At 43.0% G+C, this 20,383-nt stretch overlaps 1 protein-coding gene across 1 annotated transcript in view; it reads left to right on the forward strand.

Moving 5' to 3' along the window:
• Nucleotides 1–17,722, forward strand: part of fscn1a (fascin actin-bundling protein 1a) — a 20,488-nt gene extending 2,766 nt beyond the window's left edge. The window contains exons 2-5 of the mRNA XM_026165515.1: nucleotides 11,508–11,664; nucleotides 12,720–12,841; nucleotides 14,836–15,003; nucleotides 15,295–17,722. Of these exons, the coding sequence (XP_026021300.1) occupies nucleotides 11,508–11,664; nucleotides 12,720–12,841; nucleotides 14,836–15,003; nucleotides 15,295–15,503 (656 nt within the window). The 3' untranslated portion in view covers nucleotides 15,504–17,722. The remainder of the gene's footprint in view (nucleotides 1–11,507; nucleotides 11,665–12,719; nucleotides 12,842–14,835; nucleotides 15,004–15,294) is intronic.
• Nucleotides 17,723–20,383: the final 2,661 nt, after the last annotated feature.

Raw genomic sequence — 20,383 nt, forward strand, 5'->3', positions numbered from 1 at the left:
TTTTTCCCAGTCTCTGTCTCCTTTATTGTTCTAACCTTTGTTTTTAACACCTCTTCTATATTTCCCCTCCTCCTGCCTTGCCACCCCCTCCCCTCCCCCACTCATACCAAGCCTTCAGGCTTGGCTGCTGTGTGTCTCCAGTCGTCATCGATGGCATGCCGCATGCTGAACAGTTGTCAGCCTTGATGTGTGCCTGAATATCTCTTTTCCCATCATTAATCCGAAACAAAAAAAAAAGTATGATGAACTCAGCAGAAATTTGAGATCAGAGCGAGAGTGTGTGAATCATTCTCTAAATATCACTGTGAGCCAGCGCAGTAATCTCTGAGTATTTGCATGAGGCCGCGAGGCTCTGAAAGTAATGAACGACTTATAACTGATGCTCTCTGAATCGCTCTGAATATCTGGCGTCTGCTGAGAAGACTGGTGGTTTAGTGGCTTTTTTGCTTTGTTTTTTAACTACAGCTTCTATTTTCATGAAGTGTGATCTGTCTATCCTTTCATTTTCCTCTCTCATCGTTGTCACACCCGGGCATGTTTGCTCTGTCTCCCTGCTTTGTTTACTTGTCACAGAGACATTCATCCTCGACTCACAAAGTAGGAGTTGCTACTTTATTTTTTTTATTTTTGTCCAGCTTCAAGCTCAGTCCCAACCCACAAAATGGTGGTCCATTTTGAAGGTGGAGGTTGCGGTATTAAAAGGATGGGCCCCTGCAATGAGAGCACGAACTGCTCTTTAATAATCCACCACAAAAACAATCACACTGTGATCTGAATGGCTGGCTGCTCCACCACAGTTTATTATGGAAGGTGCAGTATCCTGCTTACATGCATGTGTTTAAGCAAATTTTGATACTAAGTGGCTTGTAATCGAGGAAACTGCAGTTTGTCATATCTATCTCTTTACGATTTGAGTGACACATGGAGTATTGGATGCAGCGTGGTGGATCTGCATTGATGGTTACCTTGTAGACAAACAAAAATGTACTTGCACGCGATGTTTCTCAGTGAGAAAAAGGTCAAACAGAGGTGTTGGGTTCAGAATGTCTCTTGCCTGCGACCAGAACTCGTCTACAAACCAGCGAGTGATGTCACAGGTGGTGTGAGTCACTTTTAAGTGCGTTGCTTTAACTTAACGGTGCAGGGAAAGGAGCACTGCTATCAGACTGCTTCTCGTGTCTTTAGATGCTTTATGCTGAAATATTGGAAATCATATCAGACATGTACCCATGATGCCTTGCTCATGGGTGACTCAACCCAAGTCGTCCCTTCTGACCGCTACAACTTATAACGAGCAGAAGATCCGAATCTTGAGAGGGGGGAAAACCACATTCAGCCCGCCAACAACGGGATCATTGTGATGCAGATTAAATGCCAAGTGGAATTAAACTGCCTCCAGATGTTTTTTCAAATCAACAGCTGCTTATAGTCCCCTCCACTCCATTCTAAAGCGGCTATTTGGCTGACAGACCCAAGCCGTGATGATGGTTAAAATCAGCTGGCTTTTTTTTGGGGGGGGGGGTTGGCTCGGGCCAGCTCAGTCGGGTCACTCTGAAAGCTGGTTTTGTCCAGTCAAAACTGTTGATTTGGTGACTCGCACTTAATTGCTGTTTGTCAAGTTCTCACGCTCAAAAGCAGTAAATCCAGTTTAGATATCCTTTCATTAGTCGGCCATGATTATTGAGTCATGAAATTCTCTTTTTTTCTTTTTATCTTTCTCATGCACCCCTACTTTAAGATAAAATTATGGTCTGCATTGTGTGTTTTCAGTTTTGGCTACTGCAGGTTAGTTTGCACAGACACAGTGTTACAGTGGAGCTCGCTGGAGGAAAAAGATTCAGCTGCTCGTTTCAGGTTTAGCACATTTGATTTGTTGTGGTTACGTCATGGGAATCTGCATCCGCACACCTCAACGGTGCAGATGGTTAATATATTATGAATGCAGCTTCAGCTGATAGTATTAAGTCAGCTCATCCAAACACACCTACCAAAGACTCTGAGCTGAATGGGATTAGAAACGTTATCAGTGCTTTTGTTTGCACTTCTTCATGAGACCTCCGTTAATCTAAAATGTTGCAAATAACTCAAATGTTGCAAATGTTTTTACAAGAGAGGAGCTGACTCTTTACTCCCTTCTGTGATTTATTTTATTGTTACAGCCCAGCAGTGTTTTAATAAATCCAATATTTCATATTGGTTCACGTAAAGTCTGATGTCCGTCATTGTGTGACTTTAAACAAAACCCAAACGGTGCCACAGTTTTTGCTGTTCACTAATCTGAACTCACAGCATTTGTAATTGCTTTTTAAACTGACTCAGTGCTGCCGCTTGTTTCCGGCTCATAACATCCACTCTTCTCGTCTCTGGTCACGAATTCTCAGAGAGGCTGTTTAACGACCCGCATATGGACTCGGACGCAATTATCAGTCAGTTAGCCTGCAGCTCGGTGGCCCTTTAGTGGCCTGTTCTTCCTCTAAACTGTAGGGCAAGTGTGAGTGAAGACTGAGTGCTGGTTTGTCAGCTAAAACAATAAGAATCCGTCACATCCTGTTGGCGACCGGTGGTTGCTTTGTGACCACCGAGTGTTGACTGTTCTTTGTAAGCAACAATTCCCTGAGGGGCAAATGTGAGGTGACTCGGGGGGTCTTTGGTTTTTGGTGACAAAGCTCCTGCTGTCTCCATAAAACCCAAAGGACTATGAAAACAACTAGATTCAACCAAACCTCCAACCCCCATTGTGAAACAGTTAGCTTACAGTACTGTGTACCATCTTAAGTCTCCCTTTATTTCTTTGTAATTTACTAGGAAAATGAGAAAGAAGTGCAGCAGCTTGTTGAAACATGCAATATCATATACTGTATGTGTATAGTTGTGTATATAATAGAGATGGCACGATACCACTTTTTTATGTCCGATACCGATATCATAAATTTGGATATCTGCCGATACCGATATGAATCCGATATAGTGTGTTTTTTTTTAATCAACAAAACTGTTTTTTAAATATCTTGCTGCATTTTGTATAAGTTCATACTCAAGTTTAAAACAACAACTACACTAAAGCTATTCTGTTATACCTGTATGCAAAAAAAAAAAATTTCATAGTTCAGCAATACTGATCAATAGGGCTGCTCGATTATGGCAAAAATGATAATCACGATTATTTTCACTGAAATTGAGATCACGATTATTTGACGATATTTATTTAACCCTTTAAGACCTACTATAGAACCAAGTCCACCAGAGCTTATATTATTTTTTTTGCATGCTGTAGTGCCATTTGTGGGAGCATTTCAAGTTGCTATACATCAATACAACTGTTATAGCCCATATTTTAATAATATGTATGCATTAAGTGCATAGTAGTTACATAAATTGCAAAAAAGTGCAATAAACTACAAAAAAAATTGAAAATCGCTTTTGTTTAGTTTACATATATTTCTACTTGGAGAAGTTTAAGAGGCTTATCCCTCAAAACTTTAAATACAATAAAGTTGCAAAAAATAGTTTCCCACCACAGGAAATTTATTTTGAGTGTCTTCATAGTTTTATTTTGGAGATACAGCAATTTTTATATACTGCAGGAAAAACAAAAAACAATCCTATGATGCAAATTTGCAAAGAAAACAGCAGGTGCATCATTTCACTGTGGGAAGTGTTACGAACAGCTGATAGGAACGGCAAAGCGTGTTTCTGGAATATTATGTTTTTGTTCCTGCAAGCGCTTTTTATGCAATTTTTGCAAAGCTATATGTGGAACGAAACCGTGACTGAGGACAAGCTGATGGCATAAGATGTAAGTAAAACTCCTCCGGTTTCATATGCAAAACAAATTATTGCGCTAGCTTACACGGTTCAGGTTCTACGGGGATTTAAAAATAGTTACACAAAACGGAGCGTGCTGCTCTGACCGGCTTTAAAGGGTTAACAATGACTTTAAAAAAATAATATAAAATAGTGTGCAACACCACTGAAGTTTTTTTTTTTTTTTTTAAACTCTTTTCAACCAACGGCAGTCACTCTCCTCTCCAAATAACTTCTGCTTAGCTTTCCGAGCTTCCCTCGGGTCCTCTTAATCAGCGGTCTCCAACCTTTTTTGCGCCACGGACCGGTTTATGCCCGACAATATTTTCATGGACCGGCCTTTAAGGTGTCGCGGATAAATGAGGGAGGGGCTAATAATCGGCTCAGTCATTTTTAATGATCGTTGAAAGCCCAGATCGTAATCGTGATTAAAATTCGATTAATTGAGCAGCCCTACTGATCAATCTAATAAACTTAAACCTACACCATCCTCCCTATTCTGGTATTTTAAAGAGTACTTAGCATAAATATTAAGCAACCTAACTAATAGGGTTCCAACTCCCAGCAACAACAAAAAATAATAATAGAGAACACCCCAACCCCCACGCGTATCACCTAATTTGATGCAGTGTGAAAACCACCCCTCACGCTCCACCTCATGATGCTTAATCGACGTAATCAACCTTAATTTGATGCAGTGTGAAAAAAAAAATGCACAGAAATCAATTATTTTTCAAGAAATATTCAATAGATTCAACATCTTTCTTCAACAGAATTGCAGACTGCACAGATGGTACCTTCCCAAAGGAAAAAGTACTATAGCTTACAAGGGTGTATATATATTAGACTTAATAGTTACTATATACAGTAATTGACTTCTATTCCTTTTACATCAGATTAAAACTTTGGGTGTCAGATAATTATTTATTAAAAGCTAGACATTTTAAATGAGAATAAGAAAGAAAAGTATGTCTTTGTGCCCCCTTTTCCCTGTTAATGCCCTATCGGCCCCCCTGGCTAAACTTTGCTAGATCCGCCCCTGCACAGTTACCAGCCGTCAGCTACGTAGAAAAGGATCCTCGAGTAGAAAGTAATATTAAATACATTCTAACAACAGCTGATCAAGCTTAAACGTGCTGCTGTTGTTCAGCCGCTGGTTTCCTCTTTCTGGTGCAAAGTGGGCCAAAAGCAAACTAGAGACACGACTCCCGACAGAAAAGCCGATCAGCTGATCATTAAGCAGTTTCATGATTGAAGTAGCAGCAGGAGAGGCAGTCGCTTGTTAAGCTTAACGCAGGAATGCTTTACAAACATTTAGAGATGGACTTACACACTTGCTTTACTTCTCTCGGGATAACTTTGTCGGAGATGAAATGCCAGGTTGCTAGCGAAGCTCCAAATGCTATCCAGACCACCGACAGGTCCGGCATGCCACAGCCGCTCTATCACGTGATGCATACTGCTCCGACGTGCTAACGTTCTGAGGTGAGTTACGGCGTGTTGCAAGTTTTGTGAGGTGCTTTCGTGATATTTAATGGATCGGATTACATTTTTTAAATTTTTCTCCGATATCCGATCCAGTAATTTAGGTCAGTATCGGACCGATACCGATACGTAATATCGGATCGGTCCATCTCTAGTATATAATACTTTAAGTAATCTTCAGGAATAGTTCTCAGGGCTTCTTTAAGGGCATTCACAGTTCTTCTTTGGGTTTCGGCTGCTGTTTCTTCTGTTCTTTGTCAAGATGATCCCAATAATGTTCAACAAGGTTGAGGTCTGGGGTGTGGAGGCCAATCCATGCCTCTCAGGTCCCGTGTCAGGCCTTTGCATTCTTTTTTCACCTTTATTTCTTAATGATGTAACTTTGGCATTTTTCAGATATTCAAGTAAACAAAATGTGAGCTAATGTTTTTTTTTTTTTCTCTTTTTTTTTTTTTTTTTTTGACGGGATGCTAGTAATAAATTTACTATTTAAAACTGGTTCTATACTAAGTTGTCCAGTATGTGCAGACACTATGCTGATTTATCTCTAGAGCTGGGAGTCGGTTTTTAAATCTCTTGAATGATTCGGTGAGTAGTAACAAAAAAACAACCCCATTCCTCTGAAAATGATCAATTGCAACTGATGCAACGAAAAACAGCCTGAAGATGACATATTTTAAGAAAATCCGGCTCCTTGGAAGCGAAATATCAGAAAATGAGGTGTGACTAAAGACACTTGCACAGTCTGGGGATCGAACAAACTGAGCTTTAAATGTAGCCAGCCTAAACATCTCTATTGCCTTACAAAGCTCACTCTTGTTAAATGGTTGCTTCTCCCTATAAAGTCATCTATACGGATTACAGATTCATCTGTGGTTGCTTTGCATTAATTTGACAGAATCCTCATCTCCTAATTCATAAATAATTTTTAAGTCTGCACATTAGTCAGGGTGAAACCAACCGTGCAATGTGTGGTAAACTCAGGAAGCAGAAACACTGGCTCCATGTTGTGTCTGGCCACGAGTCAGCCCTGACACCCTATCTGCCTCCTTCATCCCCACCCGCGAGCAGGAAATGAGACGTGAGAGGCGCAGCTCTGACCTTGGCTGGTGTGCGATAATCCCCGCGGGGTGAAGGGCGACTATTTGCTTTCTCTCACTGCAACAAGGTCGACCAGTAGGATAAAAAAGATGGGAAGCATTTAATTTATGCATCCTTGGTAATGCTCGCTGGCTGTGACTGAGTGGGCACGCTGGCGTTTTAATGTTTGCACGCCCTCTGCGTGTTTGTGTGCTGGGAGCGCGCCAGAGGATCGGCCTCGCGTCAGCTGCATACCCACGAGGGGGGGAACCTCTCCTCCTCGATGTCTGCGCTTTATTATAGGTTAGGGTTCAGCTGGTCTCCAGCGTGTCATCCTGCCGTGCTCTGGGTGTGTCTCCACATCGCCGTCCTTGAGTTCACAGCAACTGTACTTCAGTAGAGACGAGCTGAACACACAGTTTGAATCAATTTGCCCAAAGAGTTGGGGCATCCCCGGGCACGATACTCTCTCACATGCCTGACCTCCTTTTCTCTGCATGCATGTGTGTTGTTTTTGTTTTTTGAGTTGAAGCAGCAGTGTTTCAGTCAGTGTGGGCCGGCTGGTTACACTCTGTGTGTTTGGATCAGAACAAAAGCTGATGATCTGGCTCCCTGTTTGTGCCCCAGCTGGTCGCCTCCTCAGTCAGGGCCTGGTGAACAATAGGAGCCACACAAACACACAAAGTAGGCTTGATAGAATCGCGTGCGTTCACAGCAGGCCTCTGGTGCTGGCTCACTGAGGACAATCTGTGCCTGCCGCCATTAGGCTGAGTGCGATGGGTGGAGTGGATTGTTGTTTAAGTAGAGTGTGTGCATGAGGTTTGGGAGGAATCGGCATGTGTGGTTTGCTGGTGTGTGTACATGATTGCAGACCCTCTCTGTCCTCCTTCATAACCCTGTGAGCTTCAAGACTGATCAGTGTGGACAGATCTGGTTGTGTAGCGGCCTCACGGCTGAGGCTGCACGGCCTTCAGGGTGACTGTTTTGTCTGTCAGTCTGGTATTTTTATAGCAGTTTTTTGTTTTGTTTTTTTTAAATGTCCTTGTGATAACTCAAGACAAGGCAGCTGAATGTGTGAAAGTGTCTGACACCATCTGCAAGGCTGACTGAAGTTTATTCAAATCAGATATTCAGAGAATCATTTACTCAAATCAGCTCAGCATGCAAAACTGCGTCTTAGTTTCCGGGTTTATTTTCATATAGTGAAATTCATGTTTGTTTTTCCGCTGAAACTAACAGTTCCAAACTCACGCCAGACTTTAGCCGGTGCCGGTTTTCAGTGTCTGTGTGAAAATGCACATTAGACATGCACGTAAAAATCAGACGTCTTAGATTTGTACAAAAATGAAGTAAATGAAAAACATTGAACTGAGAATGAAAAACAGAAGCTAAAGTGAACCCTGCTGACCTTTTATTCAATATTTTAAACTGAGTTTAAAAGTGTGTGATGCTTGATATTACCCCAAGTCATCGGTCACTGAAATGAACGTATTCGAGCCTTGTGATGATTTGGTGTCAGCGGTTGTTTTATTTTAGACTGAAGTAGTTGTTTTGCTTGGGCAGAGCGCAACTGAATAAACTGTTTGTTTGAAAAATTCCCCAGTTTGGGAAGTATGCTTATCCTCTTGACTGATGACAGTCAGATAAGATGTGTGGTTACACAGCTATACGTTTTGAAGCTGTAATCTAATTTCACCGGTCGCCTCATAAGCAGAAAGAAAAAATCTCCCAAAATATTACCCCGCCAGCAGCAGCCTGAACTGCTGGTACAAGGCAGCATGGATCCACACTTTCATGTTATTTATGCCAAATTCTGTCTCTAACGTGAATGTTGCAGCAGAAACTGAGACTCCTCAGACAAGGCAGCATTTTCCAAGTCTCCTGTTGTCCAATTTTAATGATTTTTGTGTGAGTTTTAGCATCAGTTCGATGGGTTTTCTTCTACTGTGGTCTTCTGCTGCTGTAGCTGAACTGCTCAAAGGTTTGATGTTTTACATTCAGAGATGCTCTTCTGCATGGCTTGGTTATAACGAGTGGTTGTTGGAATTACCATCTCCTCAGCATAAAACAGCTTGTCCATTCTTGTCTGGTATAAACAAGCTATTTTATCCAGAGAATCATTTTTCTTCTCAGACCATCCTCTATAAACCGATGGTTCTGTGGGAAAATCCCAACAGGCTAGCAGTTTCTGAAATACTTGGACCAACATCATGCTATGTATAAAAAGTAACTTGCATCACCTTTCTTCCACATTCTGATCCTCGCTTTGAACTTCAGCAGGTCGTCTTGAACAGATCTACCTGCTTAGATGTGTTGAGTTGCTGCTATGTGGCTGACTGTTGAGAGATTTGCAATAACAAGGAGTTGAACAAGTGGCCAGTGAGTGTGCAGTCTTTGAAAGCAGTTAAAGGATTTTCATGCAAGTTATTTTTCACCATATGAACATATCTAGCTCTTTTCACCAGAGCACTGATTTAAAAAGCCATGCCAGTTCATAATATGGAAACAGCCAGCAAAGAAAAATGATAGGAGGACGTGCATACTAATGAATAGATATGGCCGCCACCAACACCTGTGCTCCATGTGTCATTGATGAGTGGCTCAGGTTTCCAGGTTTGGCTCTTGATTGGTTCTTTTGGAGGACGACGCGAGAAAACCACCAACTTTGCCTTTGAATAGATTTCTGTTCAGTGACTTTGAGTGCTGTGAGTCTCGTATGTAATTCATCACATTTGTATGAAGCTGAGGTTAGCACCAGGTTAGCTTGAAATGAACAGATGTAAGCAGCTAGCTTGGCTCTGTCCACAGTAACAAGTCCACCTACCACCTGCTCTTTAAAGCTCAGTAATTACCACACTGATTTGTTCGCCTCGCCCTGGTTGTCTGGTTTGACCCCAAACTTCCTGAGCTGGATATCAAACTGCTTGTTTTTCATAGAGCCGCCTCGACACTGTATCAAAACAGAGCCCATGCTACTGCTTTGAATGAACAGCTCACATTAACACAACCCAGATGACATAACTCACGCTTGACGGGCTTTTTCTTTGTGCTCTTATCATTTACAAGTCAAAATTTCAAAAGTAAAGACCTCATATTAAAATGAGGTTTTGAATGACTTTCATAAGAGTCTTTTGTAGTGTTTTTAAAATTAGCACATTTGCTATTTGCATTGTAAAGTCGTCTCTAATACCAGCCAAAAGCTTGTCATGGGTCAAAACCACCAGCAGATGGTTTGATCCACGCATAGCCACAGTCTACATACATGGGCTCTGCTTTGCTACTAGAGTTGCGTTGGCTGAGCAGGAAGCAGCGAGCATTAGAGGAGAGTTCAGAGACGTGTCCCATCTTGGAGGACACGGATCTTTTTTGCCAGTTTTCTTTCTCCTTGTCCTCTTCAAACCCTTCTAAATGAACATTCTTGTTTCCTCCGTACCCCCTCCTCTCCATGTGGTTCCCATTATGGTTATATTTTCCTTCTTAATCATCTGTGTGTGTGCACATGTGTGCATCTCTGCATTTTTCTGCAGAAACTCAATCCCGAGCGCCAGACACAGTCCATGAGCAGTAACTGTTGAACACCTTTATGTAACGCTGGCTCTGTGTGAATACTGTTACTGAGTGCTGCTGGCAGAATAGTTACTGTTGAGGTAAAGGTTCCCCTCTTAATGTGTTCACAAACATGTGTTGTGCCACTTGTGCGGCTGTTTTTTTTTGTTTTGTTTTTTCTTCGTCTTCTCCTGATTCGCCCTCTCACCTCTTGCTCTGCACACATTTACATAGCAGACAGGCTCTCTCTCTCTCTTTTGTGAGCCCTCTGGCTATAGGTCAGTGCACAGTATGATTTCATCATATACAATGGCGGGCTTTGTGCTGCTTAGATTGTATTTGTGCGTCTGGGTTTTCGCTCTTATAGTTGACTCATGTGTTTACCTCTTTGTTGCTCTTGAGTGCCTGACTAAGGTTGATTTGATTTTAATGAGGTCTGCTGATCTGTACAAACACACACATGCACTCACAGACTCACTGATTTTTGTAGTTTTTTTTTTTTGGACTACAGATATACAGCAGGGGAAGAAGGACGTGGAAATGACAATTATAACTGTGATGTATTTTAAATGTTCACAGAGCTAAAGCTTTTTTCTTTTTTTAAATTGGCCTACAAGTTTTGTCAAGGCTAGCTGCCATCGATTAAATAGCCAATCAAATTATTCAGATAGTTCCCATTGCTTTTGGTACACCTTAAGGGACACCATCACTCTCGTTTCGTATTCTTGGAATCTGCTATAGTAGCTTTGCATGATTCACAGTTCAAAATAATCCTTTTATCTTACACTGGGCCTTGTTGCAGTTTTCTTCTGATATCTGATTGGCTGCCCCTCATGAACAGGAGGTTTGAACTGCAGGTGGGTGGAGCTTCTGTGTGCCTGAGATGACCATATTAGGGATATGTTCTCACTGACATAATGCAGAGTGGGGGGAAAAAATATCTCTGAAATACTAAATGCCTACAAAACGAACAACTTATACTTTAGTTGAGTAATGTTTTCATGCTAAAAATGGAAGCATGTTAATATTTTATCATTATTTGGGGATGTAGATGTAAGTATTTAGCATCAGAGCTGCTGTGCCTTCTCAGATTCCCGCAGAGACTGTTGTCACTGCTGGCTAGCAAACTCTGTGTGCTGTGACCGTCCACTGTGACGCCTGATCCTTTGAAGTGTAGTGGGGTCTGTCTAGACCAGGACAGATGTGAGTGGGTGGGTGTGGGTTTGTGTGCAGCTGTGTTAAATCCTTCACTAATCTAAGCAGACTGATGTTGTTCATTTGGTACGTCTGATCCTGACCAGCGGATGTGAACGTGTGGGCTGTGTATACCTCGGTGGGTATAAGGGTGCATGCAGCGCTGTCCGGACATATTGAATTATGTGGACAGGGCTGATGTCCTCATAATCCTTGCAAAGAAAAAGCTTTTGGAGAATGTTTGTATAGAAGTTTCAGAAGTCCTTACTATACGGTTACCTGCCTCACGTGTGCGTGCGTGTGTGTTGAATGTTAATGATGAATCTTCTGTGGTTATTCATATCCCTCTCATATTCATCAGCCTGACAAGGTCTCCCCAACATTTTAACCCCACACAGGTATGGACCTGTCAGCCAATCAGGATGAAGAAAGTGACCAAGAGGTATTCCAGATGGAGATCTGCCGTGAAAACAGGAAGTGCGCATTCCGGACTGCCGCTGGGAAATACTGGACCCTGACGGCTAACGGCGGCCTGCAGTGCACGGCCTCCACTAAGTAAGAATCGCACACATCATCACAGCTACACCTGCTTCAGTGAGGTCCGTTCATTGTCCGTGTGTGTGTCTGCTGACTGTGGAAAACTCAAACTGGTCCGTCATAGCTTCTGGTGTTTAGTCCTCACTCGTAATTTGACCTGTGTGTGGGAGGGATTAATGGCATGTTCATAGCTGTGGCATGCTGTGGGAGTTGAAGTGCATTTGTGTGCAGCCCTAACCTGTGGAGTCATTTGCTTTAATGTACAGTAGTTCAGTTCAACCAGAGAGCTAGCTATTAACCCCTGACCTTTGACCCTATGCTCTTGAGTCACTTCTCTGTGAGTCCCCAGACAGATCCAGGAGTGGGAGTCTGGTCATTTTACATGTCATGAGAGTTAAGAGAGTTTTACTTTTAAAGCCTCTTTCTTGAGGAAGCTATGTGCGGTGATCAGGAGGAGCTGCAGATGTTTAGCATTAGCGTGTTTGCACGTGTGCAGGAATGATGCAGAGGACAGCAGTAAACTGATCAGCTCGGTCACAAGCATGCGCTATGAGGGAGCTCAGAAGCAGACCATTCTGTTTAAGATAAGACCGAGCAGATCCTCAACACTGAGGGGGGCCTGCAGGAACTTCACCAGATTACTCAATCACATTCTTGAGATTTCCCTCTGTTTACTTCTCGCAGATTAGACCACCAAAGTGCTTTTTTTTTTTTTTTTTTTTTAAACCAGCTGTGGTCTGCTGAAAACATTTTGAGGATGTTTCTGAGCTTCAGAGAATCAAAATCAACTTAAAAAAAATCCTCTCCCAAGTGAAAGGATTTAGTAAGCTACTTGATTCCACTTAACCAAAGACTTCAAGCTTATCCCTCTACCCGGATCCTACCTATCTAATTACCCAAGAGTCACTTGCACTGCGATAAAGCTGCTGGGCGTCTCAGTCTGTGAAGATGTTTGTTTTTTGTTTTGTTTTTTTTAGCTGACAATCCTGCGAGTGCATTACTGCATATCTGACTGCTGTGTAAGGTTTTTTGGGTACTCCTTTAACTCTTTAATTTTCTCTCCGTCTCTGCAGATCAGCTAATTGCTACTTTGACATTGAGTGGCGTGGGAAGAGGCTGACGTTCCGGGCTGCTAATGGGAAATACGTCGCCGCCAAGAAAAACGGCCAGTTGGCGGCCACCATCGACAGTGCAGGTTAGTGCGACGTGTTGATACAGCCGTGCAAACAGACGCACGGGGGATAACCAATTTACACCTCTGCAGTGACGGGGAGAATTTCAGTGCAGTGGAAGTAATTCAATTGTGGCTCCAGTTGTGCACTTGAGTGGAGGGGTTCTGTTTTGTAAGCTGTTTAATGCTTTTTAACTCTGTTGCAGTCTTTTCGTTTGCGTTTTTTGCCAAGTTTTTACTCGATGTATTGAATTAATGGTGCTGATTGGAAACATCATGGGAAAATTCCTGAGCAAGCAAGAGTGTGTGTGTGACACTAAAAATAAATAAGGGCTGGCTTTTGTTACCAGTGTTGTGCAATGAGTGAAAAGCTTCCTGCTGACTAAAAACAAAAAACCTCTTTATATCTCTCACTGCCATGAATGTGCTGTTTATCAGCCACAACATGGAAAGTGAAACCATTGCCCAACACATTATATTGGCATTTTAGAAAATACAGGTTATGCTGACATTATGAAGGTTTTTTTTTTTTAATGTTACCTTCAAACACTGAATATTTTAAGCTCTTCTAGTACTTCAAAAACTGAGTTTATACAAGACTGAAAGTCAATATTTGGTAAGATCCCCTTTAGTCTCCAACACAGTCTGAACTCTCTTGCGCAGGTATAGAACAGTTCTCCAGGCTTCTTGAAGGACATTCAAAGCTCCTCTTTGGATGTTGACTGGCTTTTGCTCTGTTCTTTGTTAAGATGATCCCACACTGCTTCAGTGGTGTTGAGGTTTGGGTTCTGGGGAGGCCAATCCATGACTGACAGTGTAACATTGTGTTTTTTCTATCGAGATATGCAGATATGCTTTTATCCCATTGACAGCGTGTTGGGGATCACTGCAAAGCGCATTGACACAGATTTTCAGTCCAGTTCTTGTATAGTTTGGTATACCTATTACAGCCTTTTCTCCCCGTTTGTCAGTAAGAATGACTTCTTGACAGTCACCTTTCTACTGAGACATTTCTCGTGAGGCATCAGTGAACAGTAGATGGGTCAGGTGAAGTTCTGGATGCATCTCTCAGGTCGTGTGTCAGGCCTTTCACCTAAGAGCTCTATGCGGGGGAAGGAGAAAAAAAAGTGAAACAAATGTGTTCTTTTTGGGGGTTTTTTGCAATAGGCTGCTAGCAACAACGTGCCTAAAGGTGCAATTTAAAATTGCTTGTGTTGGGTGCCTTTTCTTCATTCTTGAATGATTCATAGTTCTAAACAAAAGATCTTCCCTGTGAAAATGGTCAGATATAAGAAGACAATGTTGAAATAACAGCTTCTCCTAACAGTCTTTTGTAGTTGTAGACAGATTTGATGTCAGTGCTAACCAGCTAGCTAACCGGCTAGCTAACAGCTGCAGATTTTCCTCATACACTGATGCCACATATTGTCAAGTAGTTTGGTTGATTTGTGTTACATTGATGTCCTTACATTGACATTACACTGAATTTTTATACATGTAACGCTTGGCCAGATAAGTTTTTATTAATAAGTGTTTATTAACTTTGGCTACAAGCACATGATGAAAGTCTTTGTGCTAACTGGCTGCATGTAACATTAGCATTTAATAGGCAGATCAACACTCTGCAAACACCTTTTTCCTCACATTAGTCGGTGGCACAGAGGTTCTAAAAAAGGAAATGCCAAGCTTTTGCACAGAATTTAGGCTGACAGAAACTACAAGTCAGCAAGCGGATCACAAGATGCTCCGCTTATAGATCAGGCGTTGGTCTCCAGCATTGGCGGCTCAAAGCTGACGGGTTTTTGCTTTGTGCTGCAGTTTCTCTTTCAGGAGGCTTTGGCAGCTTGAGCACTCGCTGACACAGATTTCTGACATGAGTTGCATCACATACGTTATTTTTTAATGAGAACAAAGAGTCAGCATTTTTAATCATAAGCAGCATTCCAGCAAAACAAAGAAGCACAATGTGCTGATGTGAAGACTGCACATTGCTCTGACACATCTGTTGTCTCTTTCAGGTGAGTCTGAGGAGTTCATCATGAAGCTGATCAACCGCCCGATCATCGTGCTGCGCGGGGAGCACGGCTTCATCGGTTGCAGGAAGGTGACCGGGACGCTGGACTCCAACCGCTCCTCCTATGACTACTTTACTCTGGAGTTCAGAGATGGAGCGTACAGCCTGCAAGGTCTGTTTTTGACACAACTGGGTCCTGCAGAGGAGAAGTCATATTAATGCAAACTTTCATTTGTAGTAACCTTAAACAGTCAGCAAGCTGATGCTATAACGTCAGTATGTGGAGAGACACGGACACGGGGGGTTTAATCATTTATTCTCCAAGAGATTTAGATTTTCACAATGGACTCACAAGGTGTCTGTGCCAAAAAAGGATTTCAATCTTTTGTTTCTTCCCCATGATTATCATTTTTAATCCTCACTTTTCCTCCTCCCCTGTGCCTCCTCTCCACTCTTCCTGCAGACTCTACAGGTAAATACTGGATGGTGGGGAACGAGCAGTCGGTGGTGAGCAGCAGCGACACGCCCGTCGACTTCCTCTTTGAGTTCTGCGACTACAACAAGCTGGCCATCTGCCACGCCGCTGACGGGAAATACCTGCGCGGCGACCATGCCGGCGTGCTGAAGGCCAACGCCGACGACCTTGAGACCGCCACACTGTGGGAGTACTGAGGGGGAAGCGGAGGGGGAAAACCCGCGGCGAACGGGGATGTGGTCGCCTGCCGCCGTGATGCCGGAGGAGGGAAACGAGAGCACGGCGGCGGCTCGACGACACCACCCGTCCACACATATATGGTGTCCTCACCCCCCCTCCCCTCCTCCCTCCCCTCTTGCTCCTCAGTATATCCTGTACTTATAACTTTATATGTTGATGAACTGCACAGAGAGAACAGGAAGGTTAGAAGAAGGAAAGAAGGAGACGCTCCTTTTTCCTTTCCTTTTTATCCTTCCTCTCTTTTTTCCAGCTCTGCTCTGCAGTGCCGACCTTTATCTGTTGCCATAGTTACCACAGGGCTGTGCACTTTTCTTCTGCTCCAATCTGGTTTGCTGCTCGACCCATCCCCACCCCCCCATCCTCCGCCACTCACTCCGTCCTTGCCTTACGATTGGGCTGTTTCTCCCCCCCAGAGCAGAGCAGAGCCACGTTTAAAGAGCCCCCTCCTCTCTGAGTGAACCCCCTCGTCTTTCCACTCGTCTCTATTGTTTGTGTGAGCGGCACACGGTGGCAGTATTTATGGTGTCTGAGCTGATCTGGTAGAGTCCTTTTTCTACTTGATCTGATCTCTGAAAACAGACTCAAACCTCATTGCTGTGTCCTGTCAGGTGGCTGTAAGATAGGAAGGAGGAGGTCTGTTTCTCTGATGGTTGGCTCTTGTAGAAACTGGTTTTCTCACCAGGCTGTTTTCTTTTTTTCTTAATTTCCTTTTCTCTCTCATGAGCGGGCCTCGTGCGCCTGTGATGACTGTGATACAACTGGAGTGGATCTGCTGATGATAAAGATGTTGAAGATGTTCTGATCGAAGGGTTCAGTCTCGCCCGTTTTTCATCTCAAGTGTAGGAAATGTCCAAACAGTTTCCCGTGTAGTTCCTCTAGCTGTTTCCTCATTGGTTTGGCAGGAAGTCTGATTTCCTAGACCAAACGATGGGAAGTAGGAAGTTGATCGCTAATACAATTGTCACAAGAATAGTGTAAAGAAACTAAGTGAAGCATTAAAAATGATGGGCCACGTGTGGTATGTGTAATGGAGGAGGAAAAAAGTCTGTGAAACACAGTTGGATTCATTTCTTTTTCCATGTCCGAGGCACAGACATTATCATGGGTAAGTGTACAGTAGGTAGTCCTAAAAAATAAAAACTGGAGTAAAATGATTTATAAACTCTTTGAAAGCTGCTTTTTCGATTCCCTCGACTTGGCGCACGCCTCAGCCTTTACATGTAGACCAAACCTTTGATACTGGAACCGACAAAAACTGGAACCTGGTGCTACTAACAACGTCCCGTCGAGCATCTCGCACACCGTCCGGGGACGGTTTTCCTACTGCCTGTCCACCTCTACACCCATTCCCCATTCCCTAAATCTGCTGCTTCTTTTCGGTCCGAGCAGCGCCATGACCGCATTTACAGCGACGTCTCCATTTCTGTTTGCGTTGGATTTTTTTTTCTTATGTCTGAACTGTTGGTGAAAGTTCAGTAGAGACTTGTTTTAAAAGGAGGAAAGAAGTAGTTTGATTACAAGTGGTCTGTAATGCAGTCATGTAGCACGCTGCACCCACGGGTCCCCCCCCCCCACCTCTTCGATTCTCCACCCTTCAGCAGTCTGCATTCATACTAACAGAAGCAGAAAGTTTCTATCTGCTGCTTTTTTTTTTTTTCTTTTTCTTTTTTTAACGATCCAGCAAAGATGATCTTGGCACGTGCACCCCCGCCCCCACCTGAATTATTGGGCTCTTCCACCCATCATCATCCAGCATTCCTCTGATCTGAAGGTCAGTATGGAAAACCAATCACTGCTTAGCCCACGTCCAACTTTCTGAAGGTTTTTATTTTTTTTTATTTTTTGGCATGAATGGTTGAGAATCTCGAGTGAATAAAAGGAGCAGTTGTCCTCGGAGAAACCAGCTTCTCCAAGGTAACCAAGACATGGGCTTAGACAAACGGATGTGGAAGGGTAAACATGTGGTAATGACTGTGCCTTACTCTTGAGTTTTCGGGCAGTAGACAAATTAGAAAAAAAGAGTCCACATCTTTGCTTTGTATAACTGGAACTTCCTTTTGTATTATTTTGTATAATTTTTCTTTGATATTTGTGAATTAATCTCTTTCTCTCTCTCTCTCGTGCCATTGGTTCACCTAAAATCCAACGACCAATAAAACTGGGATTTGGAACGCTATGTGGCTCAATGGTATTTTTTTCTCATTTCCTGGCAAGTTTCAGACAAAACCCTGGTGTCCTCAGTGACCTCCTCTCCAGAACTGTTTTTTGTTTTTTTGTTTTTTGAACTGCATGTAGTTTTAATAATAAAAAAAAAAAAGTGCACATCTGCTGCAGTAGTAGTGCTCAAAGCTCTGATTACATTGATCACGCAGCTCACCTAGATACTCGGTCAGTTATAGTTTCTGTGAAAAAGAAGCAGTCAGGTATGATCAAATGGAGGCTTTAAACTTTAGTCTGAGGGGTTTAATGTTAATATTGCATTACTGCTGTGGAATTGCAGACATTTTTAATATTTTCCTATATTTTCAAAAAGAAAATCTGCTTATGGAGCAACGTAAGCCTATAAAAATCAAAAACTCCAAAAGGCCTGAAAGACTACAAAAGAGTGCATGATGACAGAATTATTTCCATGGTTAAGAAAAACAATGTGAAAACCTCAAACTAGGAAAATACTATTGGATGCAAACCAGAGGTATCGCATCACAAAAAGGTAGGGGCAAGATTTAAGCAGTCTGATCAGTCCAGGAAAGACATTCATGGACAAATTAAGATTAAGAATAAAGATAAACTTCAAGAATGATGGGAAGAGAAAAGCCTGGAAAAGTACTCCTGATCTGAAGCGTGGTGGAGGTGTGGGCACTCAAAAATAACTGGGTCAGTTTTTTCATATTGTGGCTGCTGATTGGATCCGGATCTGAGAGCTACACTTTATGACGGATTCAGTCAGACGCCGCAAATGGATTGTATTAGAAGCAGCCTGCATGTTTCTGAAGCAGTGTCCTATCAAAGTGCTTCTTTAGGAAAACTGGGGATTTAAAAGCGCCAAGATCACAATGCAATAGCATTTATGTCACTTGCTGAAGGCTACCTTGAAGCTGCAAAGACCTACAAACAGCAGCACAAAATGGTTCCAGTAGAGACATGTCAAAGGGGGATCTTTACAGGTTCCAGACTTTAAAAATATTTACAAATATTTGATTCTTTTCATCTCAATTCAGTTATTTATATAGCATCAAATCACACCAACAGTCAGATGATCAGCTATGAACAAGCACTTTGTGACTGTGGGAAGGAAAAACAGGGTGAAATCTCCAGCAGAACTCTGAGGGGAGGCTGTTCTTGCAATCTTAGTTTGCCTTTTACTTTTTAAGTATTTCAACATGTGAAATGTCAGGAAATAAGACTATGTTCGTGTCCATCTTGCACTTTGATGGTCTCATTTCACATGCTTTATTGTGAAGGTAAACTTGTGAAGGAGAAAACTATCCAAAAGCTTCACAAATTTTCTCTTTCTTCACTACTTTCTTCAACCGCAGAGGACTGATCAGGGCGATGAATGTGCCAGACTAGGGGGGCAGGGTTGTTAACACATATAAGGAGAAAGTCTGTGCATTTTACTCGACATTTAAAGCTTACTTTGAAGCCCAAGACTTTCTCAGGCTAAATTCTTCTTTTGTTCTTGCAAACTGATTTATTTATTGTATCCTCAAGAAGACGACATTTTCCAAGTTCAACCTGGATAATTCTGGAAACCCTAGTCTTTTCTTCCCCTGCTCGTTTCTCATGTAATCATAGCTTCATTTTTAGACTCTTGCCAGTTTCTGACCACAGCAGCTCCATTTGTTGCACACACACAGACACACACACTTTTTTTTTTTCTGTCTCCTGAATGGAGCCATTGTGTTGAAACATTTATTCTAGCACAGAGAAAGGGCAACTGCTCACTCACACACACAAATGCACATTTCGGGTGGTAATGTAATGTTGGGGCCTCCAGAGAAGCCCTCTAATCCATCCACCCCCCCCCACACACACACACACACCCCTGTCAGGTTTGCAGATCCCAGGGGAACACCCAACATAGCAAGACAAACATACACCACCCTATCTAATCTGCCCCCCAACCTCCTCTCCTCCTCCTCCTCCAGCTGCTGACTGATTCTTCTGAAAAAATGAGTCACTCAGAATATGACCCAGATCCCAGGAATGGGTGCAGCGGTTTGTGGGTGAAGTGTGAGGCTGCAGGCGGAGCTGGTTTGGCTCGCTCTCTCTGCCAGGAGGGGGAGAGAGAGGGAGGAGAGGTTGTGTGCGAAATGGCCGCTGTCTCCACCCACATCTTGTGCACCCCAGCAGTGTTACCATGGAAACACCAGCTGCTAGAAGCTTGGATAATGTGTGTGTGTGGCACTGTCAGGGCGTGAAGTGTCAAAAACCTTCATTGCATTACTGATGCTCAGGCCTGGTTAGGTTTAATTTGAGGGGGTGGGACTGCACTGAAGGGTGAGGAGCCTTTAGGGAACAGCACCAGGAGGAGGAGGTCCCCCTTTGATCAGAGAACAGCTCATTGAGCCACGCTCTACTGTGCGGACTCCTCCTCCAGCATCCATCCTGTGTGAACGTACACTCTCCTCCACCTTCGCTATCAGCTCTCTCCGCTCTAATCAAATCTACCTCCCACCATCACCATGTTTTTCCACTCTCAGGCAGTGGGTCAGTGGGTCAGCGTGTAATCTCTTTAGGGGATGTGAGTGAGCAACATGGGTCTGTGCAGGATGAATAGCAGGTTGACTCATTTTTACAAATCAGCCATCAAAGGCACGAATGACGCTTTCTGCAT

The sequence above is a fragment of the Astatotilapia calliptera genome, chromosome 4 (genome assembly GCF_900246225.1).
Source record: "Astatotilapia calliptera chromosome 4, fAstCal1.2, whole genome shotgun sequence".
In the NCBI taxonomy this organism is placed as follows: Eukaryota; Metazoa; Chordata; class Actinopteri; order Cichliformes; family Cichlidae; genus Astatotilapia; species Astatotilapia calliptera.